General features: G+C 49.2%; 2 protein-coding genes across 2 annotated transcripts in view; both read left to right on the top strand.

Annotated features, from left to right (window-relative positions):
- The window catches only part of MDGA2 (MAM domain containing glycosylphosphatidylinositol anchor 2), a gene marked incomplete at both ends in the record, with an annotated part of 309,306 nt that overhangs the window by 165,077 nt on the left and 121,856 nt on the right, over nt 1-22,373 (top strand). The window contains one exon of the mRNA XM_079537937.1: nt 10,126-10,395. Coding sequence (XP_079394063.1) covers nt 10,126-10,395 — 270 coding nt within the window. The remainder of the gene's footprint in view (nt 1-10,125; nt 10,396-22,373) is intronic.
- Nucleotides 4,334-6,076, top strand: LOC306947639 (inositol 1,4,5-trisphosphate receptor-interacting protein-like 1; the record flags this gene model as incomplete). The annotated part of the gene is made up of 2 exons (XM_079537015.1): nt 4,334-4,732; nt 4,985-6,076. 2 exons carry the CDS (start codon nt 4,334-4,336, stop codon nt 6,074-6,076), a joined length of 1,491 nt encoding a protein of 496 aa, XP_079393141.1.

Raw genomic sequence — 22,373 nt, 5'->3', positions numbered from 1 at the left:
TGGGCTGGCAGCAACCAGCATGGAGGGATGGATTCCAGGGGGGGTCTGAGAACTGCTCATCTCCAGGCCAGAGTTCAGCAGCACACATGTGACATTCAGTCAGAGCAAGTCCCATCACTGGTAGCACCACAAAGCTGAAAGAAAGAGGCTTTGTGTGATAGGAGCATTGCCATGTGGCTCTGATTGCATATAGGGTTTCAAGCAAAGAAATACCAAAATAGTAAGTCAGAGCTCCCATAGTTTTATACTGTGTTCACAACAGATATTTGACCCCTTATTTGCTACGTTGAGCTTCGTTTGCTGGAAACCTTCATCTCTCTTCTAAATGATTTTTCTGTGGTTTGAATCAGGCTTTTAATGGGAGTCAGCGACTGCGCTGCTGGATTTTTGTTTGTGTTTACCTGTTTGTGTGTGGGATAGGTTGTAGTTAAGTGAAATGCATGGTGTAAGCAAAGAGAGATTGCTGTATGCAAACCATAATTTTCATGTACTTACTGTTTGGAGTGCTGATGAAAGGGATGTATCACAGCATTTTTATCACGTCAGCTGCTCTCTCTGTCTCACTACCTGAAGGGTGGCAAAGGGCCCCTTTCATCTGGAGGATTATGAAGCCATTATGGTAAACAGCAGCACCTGCTTGGGTTGACATTGTTGGAGCTTTCATCTTTTCTTGGAAGTTCTGAAGCATTCTTTGTGGTTCTCTTGTTCCCTGCTTCGTGACTTGATGTTTAGTGAGAGCAGGGAAGAGCAGCTTCTTGTTGGAGTTGTTCAGCAAAAGTCATTAATGCAGGTGGGGAGGGGCCAGCTGAGTGCTTCCATAGCCATCCCCAAGGTTGGGGATGTCCCTACAGGTCTGGAGCTCAGTTCTGGCTGCATAGAGGGTGCCTGGATCCCTGCTTCTGCTGCTTTCACCCGAACAAATGCACCTTAAGAATGAAATGCAACATGCCGCTTGGTTTCATACCTCTAATCCCAGAACAGGACTCCATCCACAAGTTGATGAGAGAAACTGACATCGGGGGACTTAGCAAAGAGACACTGACACAGTCAATAGGCAGTGCTGCCAGTTTCTGCCTGCTCTTCTAGCCAAGCACCCAGCCTTGCCACCGTCACACTGGCTTCCTGAGCTCAGTCATTTACTCTGGGGAGTGCCTCCAGGGCCTGGAGCGTGCAGGAATGGAGCAGGAGGCTGTACGTGTTGTTCTGTGCTCTTAGGGGTTTCCCTGGCTGGGCCATTGCATGTTCTCTGCTTGCCCTCTGAATGCAGACAGAGCCGGATCCTGGTGGGCGAGTGCCAAAGAAAACTCTTAGTTTGTAGCCGAGTCTCATACTTGCCCTCATGATATTCTTTTAATATTGAAATAAGATTCGTATATAAAGCAGAGCACATAAAAATATATCTCTAGTAATGGTGACAGTGAAATGTCATTTTTGGATGGAGCGTTTTTATTTCCTTTCATTTTTAGTCTCACCTTTTTTAGTTTTCTATCCTCAGATTTTGCCCAGAATTTCCAACCGATGGAAATAAAAGCCCATGTTTATTTAGCACTGCTGCTTTTTCTGTCCTAGCAATATGGATTTAGACATTGGCTCATCCTTTATGTAGTTTAGAGAATGCCTTCAAGAAAAGTCCTAATCCAGCAAAGGTGGATTCCTCAAAAAAAAAGTATATCTCAGATTGCAAGAATAAAGGAGAAAAGGATCTTTGCTGTGTTCTGCCTCTTCCAAGCATGCGAAATTTTTCAGAGGGTGGTGACTCTGGCACTTGGTCTTGTTGAACCTCATCCCATTGGCCTCAGCCCATCGACTGGCCTGTCCTGGTCCCTCTGTAGGGCTTCCCTACCCTCAAGCAGATCAACACTTCTTAACTTGCTGTCATCGAGGTGCACTGGATAGATGCATAATGCAAGGAGCTTTGACTGGACTGCCTACAGAGCAACCCGCATCAGTGATTCTCTGAGCAGCAACAGCAATGCCTCACATGTGGAAGCTGACCAAATCGCAGAACGGGAACAGGATACGAATTGGTTGAGGAGCTGCTTCCTGGACATTTCCAGCACTCCGTTTTGGTAAAGGCCTTTGCTAAGCACAGTGACCTGAGATAAACGTAGAGTCAAGTTTAGCAGGCCTGAGAGGTGGATCTGGACAGGAGGAGGTCAGAAGTGCTCCAGTATTATCATGATGACTGGCTTCCCAGTTGCCTCCCTTGTTGTTGCGCTGCGTGGCTCTGAAAGGCACCAGCCTGGAGCTCTGGCTGCAGGGCCCTGCCAAATGCAGGAAATCATCGGGCGACCAGGGACTGGTGAAATTCGGAAATCTGAATGCTAAGGAAGCGTCCAGGAAAGAATAAGTTCTGCTTCACTGGGTCACACAGCTTCTGTCAGTTATTAATATTTATTAATATCCTTGTTACCGGAAACAGAGAAGGAGAGGGAGTGTCTTCTCTGGAGTCATTCAAAACCCTCCTGCAGTACCTTTATTACACATCCTATGCTAGGGAACCTGCTGTAGCAAGAGGTTTGGTCTAGGGGATGTCCTGAGGTACAAATGACTTCTAGCCCTGACGATCCAGGATCTCCCCTGCCTTCGGGGAGGTGACTCTAGCCTTACGTTGCTGTAGTCTTTACACCCATGACCGGGAGCCTTGTGCTGCACGCAGCAAGGTATGCAGGTGAAGCACAGTTGGTCTGACAGCTGCCATCATTCAGCACTGGTGAGGCTGCACCTCGAGTACTGTGTTCAGTTTTGGGCTCCTCACTACAGGAAAGATGTTGAGATCCTGGAGCGTGTGCAGAGAAGGGCAACGAAACTGGTGAGGGGTCTGGAGCACAGGGCTGATGAGGAGTGGCTGAGGGAGCTGGGATTGTTTAATGTGGAGGAAGCTCAGCGGAGACCTCACTGCACTCTACAACCTCCTGAAGAGAGGTTGTGGTGAAGAGGGATTTGGCCTCTTCTCCCAGGCAACTAGCAGCACACGGGGCAATGGATGCAAGTTGTATCAGAGGAGGTTTAGATTAGACATAAGGAAGAACTGTTTCTCTCAGAGAGTGGTCAGGCTCTGGAATGGCTGCTCAGAGAGGTGGTGGAGTCCCTGGCAGTGTTCAAGAGGCGTCTGGATGACGTGCTGCGTGATACGGTTTAGTGCTGGTGGTGGCAGTGGTGATGAGGAGATGGTTGGACTCGATGATCTGGTAGGTCGTTTCCAACCTTGTGATTCTATGATTCTATGATCATGCTCCCATCCTACAGGGCCATCTCCTTAGCTGCCAGAGCACTCGATGCCTACGGGGCTGCCTTGGTTCAGCACTCACAGGCTCCCAGCCCAGCCTTTCTCTGTTAGCCTTCGAGAAATATTCCTGCCTCGTGCACATGTGATTCTGTAACATGGACAGACGCTGCTCAGTGGGCAGCGGCAGTTGCTCCTACATATTTTCTCTACGGCAACACCTCACCCAAAGGAGCCAGAGGCCGCTGCACCCAGGGGCATCCTAATATTCATTGTCAGAGCCCTTCTAGCAGCCCGGCTCGAGCCAGCCAGCCTTTGGCTCAGAGCACCTTCAGACCACCGGAGGCTGAGGGAGCAGTCAGCAAAGGGCCGCGTGACGTCAGGTGCGCAGATCTTGACACGACGGTCACCAGCCTTCAGCTTTGCTCCCTCTGTGGCATATCAGCACTAAGATGAGTTTTGTGCATAGTTTGAAAATTCTTACGTTTCCTGAGGAGTCACAGGACTGCAAATGAATTTCAAGGGACTGTGTGTTTGGAACGTAACCAGGGGTGTCGCATGAGGAGCACAGCATCCATGCAACGTGTCAGCCGATTTTCTTTTTGAGAAAGGGCTGGGGGGCTCCTGCCTGCTCTGTAAAGGGTATCCCCATGAGCCATGGCTGTGGCCGCCCAGGGCAGCTGAGGGAGAAGGGCCAAAGGGTGGGGTCGCGCTGCCCGTTTGTGACATCAGCTGGAGTGCATAGCATCACAATGCAGGGGATGGCTTTAGGGCCGCTGTCAGGCAGCGCGGCTGCAGTTTGACCTGGGCCATTGGTGAGTGCAGCAGCAGGGGAAGGTCGGGCTGGATGAGGGAAGTGGTGCAAACGCCGGCCCCTGTGGAAGTGCCACGGGCAGTGCTTGGAACCGTCCCTGCCAGCCCTGGCCTCGCTCCCTGCTGCCACCCAGCTCCCTCGTACCCACTGCTCCTCCCCAAGCACAGGGCCATGCAGCTGCTGGCCCCGCTCCTTCCCAGTCCCACTGAGCCCCTCTCTCCCATCTCTTGCAGATCATGGCTTTGGTGCTTATTCTCGCCTTGTTGGTGAGGGCTCTAAGTGACAATGCGGTCATGCTCGAGGGCGTGCAGCAGCAGGAGGTCAATCTGCGAGAGCAGATGACACAACTGCAGCACGAGACAGAGCAAAGGAATGTGGAGCAGAGATGGGTGGACGTGCCAGCTCTGCTCTTTACTCTGCTGAATTACGGGAGGATCTGGTTCTGTATGGGACTGTTTCTCCTGCTCTTTTGGAACATGGAGCAGTCCCAACAAATGAACCAGCACCATGATAGCAGCAATGCAGAGGACAGCTTCAGCAGCGAGGAGGAGGCAGCGGGGGCAGAGCAAAAGGAAGAGGAACAGGAGAAACAGGTGGAACAGGTGGAAAAGGTGGAACAGGAGAAAAAGGTGGAACAGGAGAAACAGGTGGAACAGGAGAAACAGGTGGAACAGGTGGAACAGGTGGAAAAGGTGGAACAGGAGAAAAAAGTGGAGCAGGAGGAAAAGGTGGAGCAGGAGGAAAAGCTGGAGCAGGAGGAAAAGGTGAAACAGGAGGAAAAGGTGGAACAGGAGGAAAAGGTGGAGCAGGAGGAAAAGCTGGAGCAGGAGGAAAAGGTGAAACAGGAGGAAAAGGTGGAACAGGAGCAACAGGAACAACAGGACGAGGTGGACTTCTACAGAATACCCTGGACCAGATTTATTGCAGAGCGTGCTCTTCTAAAGGCACAAGGAAGGCCGTCCAGATGCCAGCTGGTGGAGGAGCTGATGAGCGACCTCCTGCTGGCCTGCAGATTTGTCTGGTCAAACAGTTTCTATCCAACCCTGCGGTCTGCCATCGGGGTGGGCAGCGCCTTTGAAGGCTGGAGTCCCCGGGAGGAGGACACTGTGTACTGCCTGCTCGTGCCTGTGGAGGCTCCCCGTGGGCACATCTTCCACCTGGAGCTGTATGATGAAGAGGACGAGCTGGCAATGAACCCCCGCGTCCGCGTGGAACTGAGGTGCATGTGCGAGAGGGAGCAGCAGCTGGGGGACGTGCTGTGCTTCCTCCACCACTCTGTGGAAGACCTGATCGAAAATCAGGACCCCAGCCTCCTACAGACCCTCTGCACTGACGTCTATCTGGATGTGGAGAAAACCGTCACCTGGTTCAGGGTACAGGTGGCAACAATCTGGAACACCACCCTTCAGGCAGACGCCTACAACCTAAAGGTGCTGCCCTCCAAACGCTCCTGTAAGCTCCAGCTGACAAACATCTCCAGCGGGGAAAAAATCCTGGTTGAGCTGCTGTTCGGGGTGCAGCAAGGCAACTCGGACATCTTCCTGAGCAGCCAGAACACAGAGGCCAGCTTTACGCCCAGCACCACATGGCCGCAGAGCTGTGCTGTGGCGGAAATGAAGTACTTCCAGTACTTGCTCGAGAAGGCTGGAGAGAACAGCGTCATCCAGAGCTGCCTGAGGTTCTTAGCCCACACCCTGGTGGGCATGGGCTTTTCCACCTATGTCATCAAGACTCTCATCTTCCACCTCGTGAACATCATCCCTTTGGGGAACTGGCAAAGGAGGAATTTCCTCAGTCGGCTGGAGAGTATCCTGCGGTACCTGCACTTCTGCCTGAAGTACAAACGCCTGGTCCACTTCTTCATTGGCAATAAGATGATGCCCGACGAGGTTATCCTGCCGCACAGCTTCCGGACAGCCACCCCGGTCAACCTCTTCCAGCACCTGGAGGACGACCCGGACGCCGAGTCCAGGGTACTGCGTGACTTCAGGGTGCTGAGAGATCGCCTCCTCAAACTGCTGCTGTTTGGACGCTGAGAGAGTCCTTTGTCTGAACTCTTCTCTCTTTTTGGCTCTAAGCTCACATGCTGTGAGCAATAAGACTCTGGCCTGTCTAGGAGGCCAGAGGTGGGTGTTGCCATGTGGCAGCCAGCACCAGTTTGTGGACAGTTTACATTTGAAAGGATTTCTTTGGAGAGAGTTTCCTGGTGGAAGATCCGGCCTGTGACCAAATGACTCCAGCTTGGTACAGGAGATCTGGGGATAGTACCACTGTATCCTGTGAAGGCAAGATGCAAGTGGGCACTTCCCTGCTCCCTCTTACCTGCTGGCAAGGCCCGGAAGATGGGAACAGAAGGAGTTCCTGCTATGGTCCACAAAACAAGAAGCTGTCATTCCAACGACAGCTGACTCGACCTCTTGGGACTTGACTTCTAAGTTTGTACTGTCATCGGAAAAAGTCGTTGCTGTGGTCGTCGTCATCACCCGAACAACAACCTCCGACGGCCCATCTCTACTGAGGATCAACATCTGAGCTACGAGTTACGCTGGAGACCCAGTGGTGACTCATTGTCTCTTGCTATCTACAGAGACTCCTTGCTTTTATTTCCAATCTCTTTTCCATCACCCGACCTACCTTTCCATCTCCCTAGGCAACTAGGATTCGCAATAAACTGGTCGGGCCAACATTTGACCTGTTGTGTCTTAATTTCGCCGTCGTGTGCACAGCTATTAAAAGAACCTCCTAAATCTCCCTCCTATAAATTGGAGCAAGACAGCCTTTGTGTGCAGAGCTCTGCTTGCCGGGAGCACCGCACACGGCGGCCGTTCCCTGCTACCACACCGTGAGGAGCCCGACCCCGTGCAGCTGAAGAGGTGTCTGCACAGAGCTTCTAACAGAGACTCCTGTTACAGCTGGGCAGGGACCGCCCGGCCTCTCCGAGAGCCGCGTCCCTTTTGTTCCGGGAGCTTTGGCCTCTGCACAAAAGCCAAGAAATGCCTTGCTCAACTCAGAGCTGTGTTTGAGTGTGACCTGTGCAAAGAGGGACTGCAACGTCAGCTGCACAGTGCCGTGGTGAGACGGCTTCAGAATACTGCCATGACGGGAGAGTCCACCGTCCCCTGGGGCAGTGAGATCTGTGCTGGGTCAACTCAATTTCAGAGGATGCTCTGTGATGTTCAACCAGCCTCGTGTGTCCTTTTAGGGAGGCCGAATGCCATTCTATTTTGTCAGAACCTCTATCAGCTGGGGCAGGCATGTAAGTTCAGAGGAAAATCACAGAATTAATCAGAAAAAAAAGCTTTCATGCTTGGTTCCTCCCTTCCCACTCTGGGAATCGAAGCCCTTGACGCCTTCCCTGCCCTGGCAGTTACGCTGACCGTTACAACGGCCCTCCCGGCCCCGCGCACTCTGCCTCAGCGCTGCCTCTCCTCAGAGGGGAGGGGAGGGCACCTGGGGCCTCCTCTCCCTCCTGCCTTTGGACTCGGCAGTTTTGGCCGCAGTTTGGCCCGTCAGGGAAAGGGCCGGCAGCCAGCGCAGGGAGACGGGGAGCCACAAAGCTTAGGATCCTAGAATCATTCAGGCTGGAAAGAGAATTGCGATCCCCGAGCGCAACCATGCGCACCCCACCATGCCCACTGCCCACCTCCCTCAGTGCCACATCTCCAAGGCTCTGCAACACCTCCAGGCAGGTGACCCCACCGCTCCTGGGCAGCTGTGCCTGTGCTACCTGCTCCTTCTGACGAGGTCTTTCCTAACATCGAACCTGAACTTCCCCTGGCCCTACTCAGGGACACCCCTCTCATCCTGTGGCTGTTACCCAGGAGCAGACGCCGATCCCTCCCTCGCCCCCAGCTGCTGTCAGGGAGCTGTAGAGAGCAGCGAGGGCTCCCCTGAGCCTCCTCTTCTCCACGCTGACCCACCCAGCTCCCTCAGCCCTGTGCTCCAGAGCCCTCCCAGCTCCATTCCCCTCTCTGCACACGTTCCCGGGCCTCAATGTCCAGCTGGCAGTGAGGGGCCAGCACTGAACGCAGCGCTCGAGGTGCAGCCTCACAGTGCTGAGTGCAGAGGGACGTTGTCCTTCTGCTGCTGACCGCACCGCTGCTGACACAAGCCAGGAATGCCGCTGACTTTCCTGGCCACCTGAGCACACTGTTGGCTCGTGTTCAGCGGCTGTTGCCCACCACCCCCAGGACTTTTTCCTCAATGCAGCTCCCAGCCACTCGGCCCCCAATCTGCGGTACGTCTTGGGGTTGGTGTGAGCAAAGCGCACGACCCGACCCTTTATTCTGCTGGATTACTGGAAGCTCTGCTTCTGTACTGGACTGTTCTTCTTGCTCTTTTGGAACACGTGGCAGTCCCTAAAAAGGAACCAGCACGATAATAGCAGCAGTGAGGAGGACAGCTCTAGCAGCAAGGAGGAGGAGGTAAGGGGTAAGCGTGAGGAAGAGGAACAGGAGAACGAAAACTGTCACCTTCCACCCTGTGGAAGACCTGGTCAGGGAGGTGATTGTTCCCCTCTTGTGAAGCCCCATCTGCAGCACAGCGTCCATGCCTGGTGCCACCAGTATAGGAAAGACGTGGAGCTCTTGGAGCGGGTCCAGAGGAGGGCACTGAGATGGTCAGAGGGCTGGAGCAGCTCTGCTATGAGGAAAGGTTGAGGGAAGTGGGCTTGTTTAGTTTGGACAAAAGAAGGCTCCGGGGAGACCTCATGGTGGCCTTCTGTCACGGGGTTATCCTTAATAAAAGTCCGTGAGGGGGCACAGGATCCAGAAAGAAGAGGGAAAAAAAAAAAGGTACCGGTTTGGCGCTACCCGGCCGGCCCCGGGCCACGTGCGCTGCGGGAGAGGGGAAAGGGCAGAGAGCTGGCCGATGGTTTTAACAAAGAGAAAACACAACCGCAACGATCTGAGATGGAAGGGTAATTTACTGAATTTAACTAAATCAAACAAAACGAGAGAGACAAGAGTATAAAAAAATGAGAGTCAAACCGCGATAGTGGGAAAGCACGCGGCGAGCTGAGACGGCTGAGCCGGGCCACACGGAGAGAGGCAGCCGCTCCGCATCCTGTCCGCAGCTCCAGCCTCTGCCGGCCAGGTCCTCCGGGGGTGCCGCCCTCTCCCCTCCCATCAGGTCACTCAAAGAGTCCACAACAGTAAAGGGAACCAGAACATTAACTCGTTAACTCCCGCTGGTCCACATGATGTTCTGATGTGGAAGACTGACAACAAAAAATCATGGAAGTGCAACACTTGCCAGTATTTCAATGGAACGTATAGACAGGAGGGGGAACGGCTGTTTACAAGGGTGGATAGTGATAGGACAGGGGGGAACTGAGACAGGGGAGGTTTAGGTTGGATGTTAGGAGGACATTTTTCACCAGAGGGTGGTGAGGCAGTGGAACAGGTTGCCCAAGGAGGCTGTGGATGCCCCATCCCTGGATGGGGATTCAAGGCCAGGCTGGATGTGGCTCTGGGCAGCCTGGGCTGCTGGTTGGCGACCTGCACACGGCAGGGGGTTGGAACTGGATGAGTATTGTGCTCCTTTGCAACCCAGGTCATTCTATGATTCTTTGATTCTATGATGTTGTCCCCACAGAGGTGGCTCGTCCTGACTCAGCAGACACAGCTCAAACTAGAGATTCCTCTCTGTTTTCAGCCAAGTCCCAGGATGTTCATCAGGAGGCGGGAGGATTAAGAGGGCTGGTTTTCAGCAGGGAGGATCTCACTGGAAGAGAGCAACACGTTTTCTGTGCCAAAGGAAATTCTTCCTAATGCTTTTCTTCCAAGGCTGAAAATCCTGTGTGCTGGCACATGTCCCATACAACATGCATTCCTTCCCAAGCACAGTCACAGGGTTGTTCTTAACAAAAAGCCCCACCTGCGGTTTGACAGTCAGGGAAAGGAGATGCCTACACAGCAGGGAGCAGGGCAGGGTGAGGAGTATAGGCACAGAAGCAGGAAGATGGGGAACCAGCCCTCCCACAGGGTTTGCTGAGAGGTCAGTGGATCTGACTGTGCTTGGCAGGACTGAGTGACAGCACAGACATCACTCCACTACACCTTCCTCTTCCCCTTGTGTCTTGCAGCATCCCCTTCTATTAAGCTCCTGGTGGATGACCCGATAGTGGTGAACCCTGGAGAAGCGGTCACCCTGGTTTGTGTGACGACAGGAGGGGAGCCAGCCCCCAGCCTGACGTGGGTGAGGTCTGCCGGCGGCCTGCCCGAGAAGACCGTCCTCAATGGCGGAACACTGACCATACCCGCCATCGCGTCAGAGGATGCTGGCACCTACAGCTGCGTCGCCAATAACAACGTTGGAAATCCTGCAAAAAAATCCACCAACATCATCGTCAGAGGTAAGCTGAGCTGAGAAACCGGCAGCCTTTACTTTGGACGTTATATTGAACCGTAATCTGGCAGGACAGCTGTGTGCACAAAGGGGTGTCCTACCTTTCTAAACACATTTCTAATGATGCGTGAGATTAATTGGTGCTGACTTAAGACAGCCAGTGGCTCTTGTGGTAGGTCCAAAGCCCATAGTTGGGCCAAGGGTGCAGTGGAACCCCCTTGCACCACAATGATGCAGCAGTTCTCCTACTCAAACCAGAGATGAACGCTTGCCAAAGGCCACGATGCGCATTGCGTGTGATGGGAAGACTTGGCCATCCTCTGCACACCCCCTTTCAGCAGTGCCTTCCAGGCAAGAGCCACAGCAGAGTATCTCTCCTAGTGACCATCAGATCCAGGAGGTGTCATTTCCTACTCCACCCTTTTCTTCCTCCTCATCAGCTGAGTGTGATACAGAAATGAAGGCTGTTGTGCATGCTGTGAGTCTGCTGCCATCAGATGACTGCTCCCTGGGTAGGAGCTTTAGATTAGTATCTATGCTTTAATTATGCAAAATAGTAGGATAAATGTCTGTCTTAGATAAAAGGAAGAGAGGAGTGCTTGCAGAGCAATTACTGCAAGGTGGAAAGAAACTCTCCCCACTTGTTTATTGCTTTCTGGATAACCCCAGGGATGTGGCCAGTTGGTTTGAAGGAAGAGGTTCACTTGGCTGGTGGGCATCACCTGAGTGGATTAATGTACCTGAAGTGAGCAGTTCATCTGAAACTAATTTTCTATAATCTAATCTATGAATGCTACTGAAACACGTTATGGGAACTTTAAATAATGCCATGTGATTAATCATACTTAGGAGAAACTGCTATATAAGGAGCCAGTGGTGTGTGTATTTTATGAGAGCCATAACCCCTGTTCTCTTCGTGTTGCCCAACATATTACACTCTTCAGCAGGATGGTGAATTGGAAGCTATTTCTGTTCAGGGGGTCAGGGAGAGAGCGGCGCATCAGCCTCGGTCTGCAGGAGTTTATCAGGAGAAGTCCACAGATTTATTTGTAATACAGTATTTCCATTTGAAGTTTTTGACATTTGGCTTAGGGGGTTTGTTGTCAAGAGGCAAAAGCAGTGTTGTTTCAAGAACGCAGCATCGACATTAATTTGCTGTGATTTACAACGGTGATGAGGTTGGGAAGGGAAGGTGGGAGTGAAGCACTCGCTCGGAATAAGCAAAGGGAGAGGAAAGGCTTTGTGTGAAAAGAAATCTGAGCATTTTAATTGACCCAGCAGACAGCACCGGGGAGCCCAGAGGAGAAACCAAGTCCCTAGCTCCCTGCAGATACAAATTTCATGAGTCATAGCATAATAATGATATGCCCTCACATTTTTATTTATAGAAGCCCATGCCTATGAGATGCCTAGGAGCTGCAAAATGTTGAACAAAATATCATTAAAACATTTGAGGAAGGGTTTTTTTCTTCTTCTCTGCTGTACGGATGTTAAATCTGAGAAGGAAGCAGCACAAGGAACACTCCCCCATCCAGTCCTGCAGTGCAGCATCCCAGAACACTGCTGCTAGGATTTTCCCCTTCGCTATTATTTCTGATTAAGGAAAGGACTGTCTTTAAAAAACACTCTTTTTAATTCTGGTCTGATATTTATATGTATTAAAAGGAACATTGAGAAAAGTAGTAAAATACGAGAGAAATTTGTATCCAAGGCTGGATTTTGTTCCTCAGCACTTTCCCTGCAGCTCATTGCTGCTCTCTCTTTCATCTCTTTTTTGTTGTTGTTGTTTATCAGAATTTTCACACCGCAGCTGAGGAGAAAGGAGTATTAACTTGACATGGCAACTGAGCCTTGCAGGAGAAGCATTTGATAATTGGAGTTTGCAGCTTCTCTCAGGTTGGACTGCTGAGCCCAGGAATAGACAGTAATCCCCCAATCTTACGTAGATAGAAATGTAAAGATGTAAAAAGTGCCATCAGGGCTTGGATTAAATTTGTTCCTGTTAAAATTCACTAACTTTCGCCATGCTTTTATCTGAACATTTCTTTTTTGTGTGTGTGCTTCATCCCATTGATGCCAGCTTATCTTCAGGAAGCTTTTGGCATTTTCCTGTCTTTGTAACTGCCCAAATTCATAAATGCCCATCACACCTCCCTTTGAATCCATTGTGAATGGTGCCACATGACTGCCACACAATTAAAAAAAAAGCAACCTAAAATCAGAGAGAGTCTTTCAAAAAGAAAGAAGAAGTACCTGAATGTCCAGGGTGTAAATAATTGGCTCCTGGGACTGCTGTGAGGTGCACAAGCAGCAGAGGGGTAGCAGATGCCACTAATGATTTTGGTGCACTGCTTTCTGTCAGCTCCCAGGACGGACCTGCAGCCTTCCAATGTTCATGTGCATTTAGGTGTGTTCTGGTTTTTTGCTAGCACTCATTTTCCTGCCCTCCCAATGAGCATGGCATGGAAGATTTTTCTAAACTGGATGGACCAAAGCTGGCATTGCAACAAAGAACCCATTTAGTCATAACCATCTTTGGGTGTTGTTTTTTCTCTCCTTAGCCCTGTATGCTTTAAGCAGGAGATAAGTAAAAGATTCAGAGAACAATGCTTTTCCAGCTGGCACAGATGCCTCTATAACAAGGCCACGTGCCATTTAACTGGTGGAGCCACCAGTTAGTGGGAAATGCAGTGAAATGCAGCTTTTGTGAAGAATGTCATTATCAGTTTAGCTCTACCCAAAATTATTGCAAAATGCTTCACTGCACCAAAGGAATTGTCATCTGTCAGGGTGTCTGGGATAAAGCAGAGATAGAGGGAGTGCTATCTCATTTCAGTAGAGCTGGCTGCTCACCAATTCTAATTATGAAAGTTTCTTTTTGAGTATTTTCTTTAGATTAGTGAGTTCTTTAAATGATTGCAAGGCTGCCAGCGTTTGAGTGTTGTTGGGTGTTCTCATCAGTGGCATCTCCACTTCCTGCTCTCAGGCTGATGAGCAGAGTAGCTTCCCTTAATGTATTTCTAGACAAAGCCATTCGAAAGCAGAGGAAGCTCTAAGGGAATCTTGATTCCTCTCATTTGATAAAGACTTGAAGTTTTTCTCCTTCTCTTTTTAAAAAAATAAAAAGCCTCAGGTAGCAAATCACATGCCACCCCCTCTGGACAAACAGAGCTCCCATCAACCTTCCAGTCTGATGTACAGATTTGTTGCTCCTCCTGCTTGGGTGATGTTCTGTTCTTCTGACTTTTCCCCTCTAATGCTGTTTTTCTGATGTAGGAGAAGTCATTCATGATGAAGGCCAGGGAGATGGAAGTCTGATGTACTTCTTTCAGAGCACTTTCCAACCCTAAATACCTGTGTTGGATCACTTTCATCATGAATTTGTCACGATGTACCTTTGTTGGTTGCAATTCAAAGTAAATTACGGTTAGTCTTCTTAATGCACGTTTTTTAAGTCAGCCATTGGTGTTTCACCACCCTTGGAGCAGCACACATGGTGACATGGCTACTTCCTGATGTCCCTCATGTGCACGGCGCTGCAGAAAGGCTTCAGGTTATTGTCAGGAGCTCAGCAGTTAAAGGCCTTGTTTCTGATATGGCCCCACACTCAGTTCCTCCCCGTGCTCAGGCATGGGATCTTGGACATCTGGCTTCTCCTGTGTCCCAGGAAGCATTTCTGGCCTGAGAGTTTCTTGGACTTTGCTCTTGGAGGTATTTCAGTCCTTAAGATCCTTCCGTGTTTGTCTGGAGAAGGTACCACAAGGTATTAGAGTAGTGAAAAAGTAATATTGACCTTGTAAACGTCAAGATACTGCATAGGAACATCATCGTCACAGTGCCATTCTGTCTTTGGGTGACAACTGGGTGACAGTTTGGGTGTCAAAAGAGAAAAGGATCAAAGTAGTTATATGGTGTATAACCTGGTGTGCGGAACCTGCTTTGGCAGGGGGGTTGGACTCGATGATCTCTGGAGGTCCCTTCCAACCCCTACAATTCTGTGATTCTGTGATATGCCTGTGCCTTCTAGAAAATCAAGACATCTTCATCATGACACAAACTGGTACTCAAGTTATGAGAACATGGAAATAAGAATATTCCAAAAATGCCGTGAAGAAGAAAATGACAAAAGAATCTCTCTGTAGATACCAGGATGTCACTGAAGAAGAAGGGATTTGGTGACAAGGGGTGTAGGGTGGCTCTTCCATCCAATAAGAGAGCAGAACTGCTGGGTCACATCTTAAAAAAACATCTGTGCATCACAATGGGAAAGTGGTAGAGCAGTGTTTTACAGGTCATCAAACATGTAGCACTGATATTGTTGGGAAGGATGTCAACATACACGAGCTCAATTTTTTTGCCTCTTCAGCAAGTTCTCTCTTTACCTTCTTTAAACAGATTCCATCGTCTCCTTCATTGCAACTGCAGCATTATTTTAGTGCCAGCTGACTCTGAGTCTGTGACTTTTCCTTTCTTTGAAGTGGAAACGTAATGTCTAGAGTTAATTTTTCAAAGGGGTGGGATTCCCTGCCAGTTTAAATATAAAATGATAATTTTAAATAACCTGTGCTCTACATTAGCACAAAAGCTTTTGCTGAACAAAAAGCACTCTGGAGAAATGCAATTTAAGGCAGAGATTGCTGGAAGTACCTATCCCATTATGCCTTTAAAAACTATACATGAACTATGTAATAGTGATTGCTAAAAGGAAAGTGGAAAGGAAAAAAAAAAGACCAAGATTGAGAAATAAATTATATTTCTGTTACTTTTGTGTTAGATTAAAAATAAAAAAAATATTGAAATCTGGTATTTCTGATGTGCACTCTTGCACTCCTGGCTTCCCTCCTGCTTGCCCACTGTGGCTCTATTTATCCTTCTTATAGCTTCTCTCGAATTTCCCTTGTTGGCTTAGAGTGACTGCATGACCTAAAGTCTACAATGATGTCTCTGTGTACATCAGCATCTTTGCTGTCAGTCCTGAGAGACCCTCCAGTGTTGTTAATAATGGAAATGTGAGTAGGGCTGGTGGCCAAGTGCCAGAATAGAGCTGTGGCTCACAGATAGGTGCAAGAGGTGAGATTTGGCTTCTGGGAGTGCATTGGAGAGTCAGTGCCCATGGCAGCTGGTGGGTGCTGGCCAGCAGAGGTGTGCTGTGTCCATCTGATGTGCTTGATCCTTAGCTGGTATTGATGGGGGGATTATTGGGGAGGAGAGGGGAGGGGAGGGGAGGGGAGGGGAGGGGAGGGGAGGGGAGGGGAGGGGAGGGGAGGGGAGGGGAGGGGAGGGGAGGGGAGGGGAGGGGAGGGGAGGGGAGGGGAGGGGAGGGGAGGGGAGGGGAGGGGAGGGGAGGGGAGGGGAGGGGAGGCGAGGCGAGGGGAGGGGAGGGGGGGAGGGGAGGGGAGGGGAGGGGAGGGGAGGGGAGGGGAGGGGAGGGGAGGGGAGGGGAGGGAGGGGAGGGGAGGGGAGGGGAGGGGAGGGGAGGGGAGGGGAGGGGAGGGGAGGGGAGGGGAGGGGAGGGGAGGGGAGAGGAGAGGAGAGGAGAGGAGAGGAGAGGAGAGGAGAGGAGAGGAGAGGAGAGGAGAGGAGAGGAGAGGAGAGGAGAGGAGAGGAGAGGAGAGGAGAGGAGAGGAGAGGAGAGGAGAGGAGAGGAGAGGAGAGGAGAGGAGAGGAGAGGAGAGGAGAGGAGAGGAGAGGAGAGGAGAGGAGAGGAGAGGAGAGGAGAGGAGAGGAGAGGAGAGGGCTTGCTTGAGGGCTGATTAAAAGAAGAGTAATTTATTGGTGCCATATTGGTGCCAAGGTTTGAAATTCATATTCAAGAATAGGAGCCCTCTTGGATCATAGAATCCAGACACCTTTATCCCAAACATCCATCTTGCCTTATTCTGTCTCTTGCATCATTCTTTGTCGATAACATGACTAGCTCCAATTTCAGTAACTTTCTTCCAGTGCCCTCTCAACCTCTCCCCATATCTCACTGCTCAGACACTAAAATCTTCTCTCATTGTCAGCACAGGAGTGCCTGGGGTGTGTTTGCCATCCCTTGAAAGCTTTGCCATGGATTGACAGCAGAATGGTCAGATCAGAATTGTCAGCAGGGAATGATGGGCTGAGATGGATGAAAGGCTGTGCTTTACCTCCACTGTGCCACTACAGGGCCTGGATGCCTCCACCCCATCAGGGCCTGGGACTGTGCCACTATATGGTGGTTTTGTCATTTTGTTTCATTTTATTTGGTCTTTTTTTGCCCCACCACCTTAAAAATTTGCTTAATGCTGCGTACTACCAGCCAGCAGTAACCAGCTTGCTTAGTTTCTCTTGTGCCTTGATGGACACATTTAAACCACATTCTCCTTGAGTTTTAAATGGACCTTGCAGAGCTGCTTGCAGAAGGGTTGAGGAGAGCCCTCTATGGTGGGCGAAGATATAAGGAATAGCCCTTGTGCTGGTGCTCCTCCACATATTCCTCCCAGCTTGCCAACAGGATCCAGCAATACAGGCATTTCACTGAGGCTTGGATTGAGACAAGATTCTGCCTAGAAAAGCTGATCTCGTGGCACAGTCAGCACATTGCTACAGTCATAAGTTCCCAGTGTGCTATCTTAAAGTTTACAGCTCTGAGAATGAATGTGTGAAAAAGTCGAGCTTCAGAGTTTAATAAGTCCATTTATTTTTATTAGCTGCCATAGTACTCTCAGGCATGTGTGCTCTCCCAGGCTGGGCAGAGCTGTGGATGAGTTCATAAAATGGTTCCATATAAAAATGGAGATGGTTTATTGATTCTTCTCCCATTTCATTAAGACGTCTCAGAGCCTTTGTGTACAAAAATCTTATTTTTAAATAAGTTTGCTCTGCCACGAGCCTGACACACTCCACATGTCTGTGAAGGCCTTGGGGTGATACTTATTGGGTCTCTCTCCATCTCACCATTGCTGTGTGGTTACTTCACATATTGATGCTATTTCTACAATAGAGGGCAAGGGAAAAAAAGTTATCTTCACTCGGGCATGGCTAGCAATACTAGCAATATGAACTACTGATACATGGCCATTTTTTGTCACCAGAGCGGTGCTATAGTTTAATATTGTATTGTCATAGAATGGCCTGAGTTGAAAAGGACCACAGTGATCATCTGGTTTCACTTCCTGCTATGTGTAGGGTCATCAGCCAGCAGCCCAGGCTGCCCAGAGCCATATCCAGCCTGGCCTTGAATGCCTGCAGGGATGGGGCATCACAGCCTCCTTGGGCAGCTGTTCCAGCACCTCACCACTCTCACAGCACACAACTTCCCCCTGACATCCAACCTCAGTCTGCCCTCCCTCAACTTCAAACCATTTCCCCTTGTCCTGCTGTCATCTCCCCTTTCCAAGAGTTGACTCCCCTCCTGTCTGTAGGCTCCCTTTAGGTACTGCAGGCTGCACTGAGGTCACCCCCCAGCCTTTTCTCTTTTCTCCAGGCTGAACAACCCCAGCTCCCTCAGCCTGTCTTCATACAGGAGGTGCTCCAGCCCTCTGATCATCTTTGAGGCTCTCCTCTGGACCCTCTCAAACAAGAGGAGCTGTGGGCAATCCAGTGGTGGAAACTTTGGGAAGCACAATTTGCTATGGCTGCACAGGAAAGGTCCTGAGCGCTGATCTCCGAGCGTGCTGTGGGCAAAGAGAAGAGTGAAGATTCACAATGTTTTGCTTTTTGGCATTCAGGAAGGCTCAGCAAGGCTTTTTTTTTTTCTTTCTTTCTTTTTGACAGCTTTGGCACAAGAACTGAACTTTATGAAGGCATTGGCCCTGGAAAACACCCAGCTGTAATGTTTGGAGGGTTATAATTTGTTTGGCAAGTGTGCAGCCCACTGGGGATTGTGTCAGCTTGTCTGAGCTGTTTAATTTATATGCCAGTTCTTGTCTGGCTTGCGAGGAGTCCTGTGGCATTCCCATGTGCTGTGAGCTGGCGGTCAGTGGTTGGGGATGGCCTTGGTTATGGGGCTGCTGCTCAACTATCTGCAGTGGCGGTGGCTTTCTCATCATGGGAGTGCTTTGGCTTTGTTTCCCTTGCTGCTTCTTGGGGTTTCAAAGCTGGTTGAATGGCAGTTTCTCAGCAGTGCTTGGAGATCTCCAAGCTCTGAGCTCACCTCTGGCCATGCTTTGAGCAGGAGCTGGGCGGAAGACCTCAGGACTTGCCTCCTCACCTGTGGGCCTCTATGGCTTTTCTCTTCTGATGAGGCTCATTTTTCTTAGATATTTCCTTCTAAAAGCAGTTAAAAGAGAATCCATGCTGTGTTCCACATACTTTGATCTTGGCTTCCTCATTTAAAGGATCATACACTGATTAACATCAGGCCTTAATGGCCTCAAGATGTACCAGAGGGGGTTCAGCTCAGATGTCAGGAAAAATTCCTTCTCTGAAAGAGCGGTCAGGCTCTGGAAAGGGCTGCCTGGAGAGTGGTTGGACCACCGCCCCTGGAGATGTGCAAGAACCATTTAGATGTGGTACCAAGGGATGTGGTTTAGTGGGAAATATAGGTGGTAAGTGGACGGTTGGACTGGTTGGAGGTTTTTTCCAACCTTGATGATTCTATGATTCCAGCTGGTAAGTTGAAATCTCCTTCGTTACAGAGAGGTATGCATCTCCTCTCCCTTCAGGAAGGAAAGGCAGTAAAAGAAATCGAGCTAATCAACATGACCACAGGTAAAAACAGACATGTGCGACGTGGCATCTCCAAAATAATCAGTCCTTTCCTTTTAAAAACTAAAAGCATTTATAAAAACAGAGACAAAACCTGAGATTTCTCCGCAGTATTTGCATTTAAATTGGAAATGTGAATGCATCTGGTTTTGTAAGTGCCAATAATTACTTGATATTAAAAAGTTTGGAGATGCTCTAGAAGATGCTTGACAACTTAATTGTTCTGATAACTACTGAAAGTTAACGTTTTAAAAACTCTTTAAGCCAAGACCATGTTGACAGAGACAAAATGAGCCTCTGTTGGTAAAAGGCTGAGAATTTGTGTTGTGTTTTTTTAATCAAGACTCAGTTTTCCATAGTATAGGAAGGTAAGTATAGAGAACATTTAGGCAGCGTAATTTTGTCCGAAGATCTTGCAGATCTTCCAAAATATCCTATATAAGAAATCTGAATTTTGAGAAGAGAGGTCAACACTGGTGCACGCTCTCTGTAAGAGCTCTTTTAGTGCTGTTTTTTAATGTTCTCCTTATGAGCCAAGCAAGATGCACCCTGCCTGCACACTCAGCAGGAGTGGTTTCACCTGGAGAGAGCTCTCCTGTGTGAAACCATGGAACAGCATTCCTTGCTGCTAATGCAGGAGCCTGGCTCTGTGCAGTGCTAATGTCTGATTTGATTTGATATTAGGCTGACTTTTTAAAATTCAGAGTGAAATGCTCAGATCTCTGTTCAGAATAAGAAAGTTTCCGTGTCTCAGCAATGAACCGGGCAGTAGCAGAGCTGTGCAGACAAACCATGAGAGTAAGACAGCTTTCCCTGCTAGAAAAAAAATAAGCCAGCAGCGTGATGCTGACCTTGGCAGACCTGATGGTCCCCCATTGGCCAAGAATGAATATGAATAATGGAGTACAAAACACACACAACTGCTGTGGAGGCAAGCTGGCAAGGCTTTGAGCATGTTGCTGCTAACAATGCTGCAGGCTGCTACTCCAGAGAAGATGCTGAGGGATCTGGCCCATCCCCTTTCTTTCCACCAAGTTCAGTTCATCTGTAAGAGAAAAAGGTGAAGCCATGGCTGGATGCAAGGTGATGAATCTTCAAATGTCAAGGTCCTGTGAAATGGCAAAAGATAAAGCACATGTTCATAGATCTCTACTTTCTTGGGTAGTAGGTGGGTAGGTGTTAGTATTTGGTTTGGTTTCAAGAATGACCACGGAGGGTGATGGTTCTTCCTGAAGGTCATTTAAATGAGGAGGGGTCTTGCAGCTTTTGCAAAGCCAGGCCACGTCTGCCATGGCTTATTGAACCCGCTGGAGAGAGGGGGGCTCTTCAGTTCCCCCGAAGGATTGTGTGAGAGATGGTTCAGAGACAGGAAGCAAAGGGTGGGGGAAGAGGTGGCTTTGATTTTAAAACAAAGCAACAACACAAAAGAGTGTGATTACAGTGACTGAGTGGTGGAGAAGCACAAGAAATCAAAGGTGAAAAGTGAAAAGAGGAAATAGGAATGGCGGAAATCTTGGCGTATCCAGAGGGAAGAGCTCCGGTACGGCACCCAAAGCTCCTCCTTGAGCTCATAGAATCATAGAATCACAGAATGGCCTGGGTTGCAAAGGAGCACAGTGCTCATCCAGCTCCAACCCCCTGCTGTGTGCAGGTCGCCAGCCAGCAGCCCAGGCTGCCCAGAGCCACATCCAGCCTGGCCTTGAATGCCTGCAGGGATGGGGCATCCACAGCCTCCTTGGGCAACCTGTGCCAGTGCCTCACCACCCTCTGGATGAAAAACTTCCTCCTCATATCCAACCTAAACCTCCCCTGTCTCACTTTAAAGCCATTCCCCTTGTCCTATCACCATCCACCCTCGTAAATAGATGTACCCCCTCCTGTTGATACGCTCCCTTCAAGCACTGGCGGGGCACAGTGAGGTTTCCCTGCAGCCTTCTCTTCTCCAAGCTAAACAAGCCCAGTTCATGAAGTGCTCAGTGCACAGTGACAGTGAGGAACTACATTTGGGCCTGTGAACTGCTTTTTTTCTTTTCTTAACCCATTGTATTTGGTTACCAGCACATATCTGAGTATTTAACCACTCATATAGAGCCATGAATTGTTCATTACTGCCACCTTGCCCATTTGTTACAGCTCAGGCTTTTAAAATTTTAGGTTGTGGGGTCTCCTTGCTTGGAGAACCACAAAAGCTGCCTGGATTTGGGGCTTTGTTTCATCTCTGGGTGTCCAGATGGACCCCGCAGTGCCTCCAAACACCGACATCCTGGGATCTTTCCTTTTTTTTACAGACCAAAGAAGCTAACTCCCATTTTTTGTTTTCAAAATAGTGGCTTTTTAACCACGTTATACAATTCTTCATTACGTAACTCAAAAATTTGGACTTACATATTTGTCTGCTTCTGTTATTGCTCCAAATCCATTAATCTCATTCTCTTTGCTTTTTGGAAAATTGACTTCTTAAAGCACCAGCTGGACACCAAGGTGTTGTCCAACAAGCTTACAGTTTCAATAACCAAAGCCTGCCAGTAAAGATTCCAGTTCTTTATTGTCCAAAACTCATATTCTGCTCCAAAAGCAGACACACCAACACTGTGAGGTCCATGTCAGCAGACCAGATCTTTCAGCCCCTGGCCCAGCTGCTTGCTCAAAGCCATCCTTGCAGCATGGCACAAAGCACGTGCTCAGGTTAAGTCTTAGGTTTGTTTGGGCTTGGGGCTACACTGAGACAGTGCTTTGCTCCAGGTGTAGGTGTGGCTGTGATAATCACAGCAGAATAGCGTGGTCTTCAAGATGATTCAGTTTGCAAATGTCATCTCCTATTTGTTATTGAGATTTGTTGTATGGAGCTCCATCCCAGCACGGTGCTGATTATGATAGATGATGGTCATTCATCAGAAAGAAGTGGCAATGATTATTCATGAGACACTTCAGAATAGGCTCCTCCACCTCCAGAACTGATGTGCAGACTGTACTGATGCCGCAAATCAGATAAACTTTCATTATGGAGAGCTGATATCTGCAAACTTGGTAATATGGAATGTGCTTTTTTCCCTAGAATATTCTGGTATCTTAGCATTAGGCTGCAAGACCACAATTCCAAATGCTTTCCTTTCTATGTTTTGAGGCAGACTTGAGATTGCTTTAAAAAATGATGTTTGAGCAGAAAAACAACACAACAAATTCGTGTTTTTGGCGTTCCTTGTGCACAAAGTGCACATTTTTTTTTTGAAATTTGAAAATACGTGTTAATGTGACAGAAGGAAGTTCAGCAGATTACATTGTGATATTCACCAATGAGAAGCAGCTTTTGGA

This window comes from Tetrao urogallus, assembly GCF_951394365.1.
Source record: "Tetrao urogallus genome assembly, chromosome: 6".
NCBI classification, from domain to species: Eukaryota; Metazoa; Chordata; class Aves; order Galliformes; family Phasianidae; genus Tetrao; species Tetrao urogallus.
Note: the sequence above shows the minus strand (reverse complement) of the source record. Positions and strands in the feature narration are given on the sequence as shown.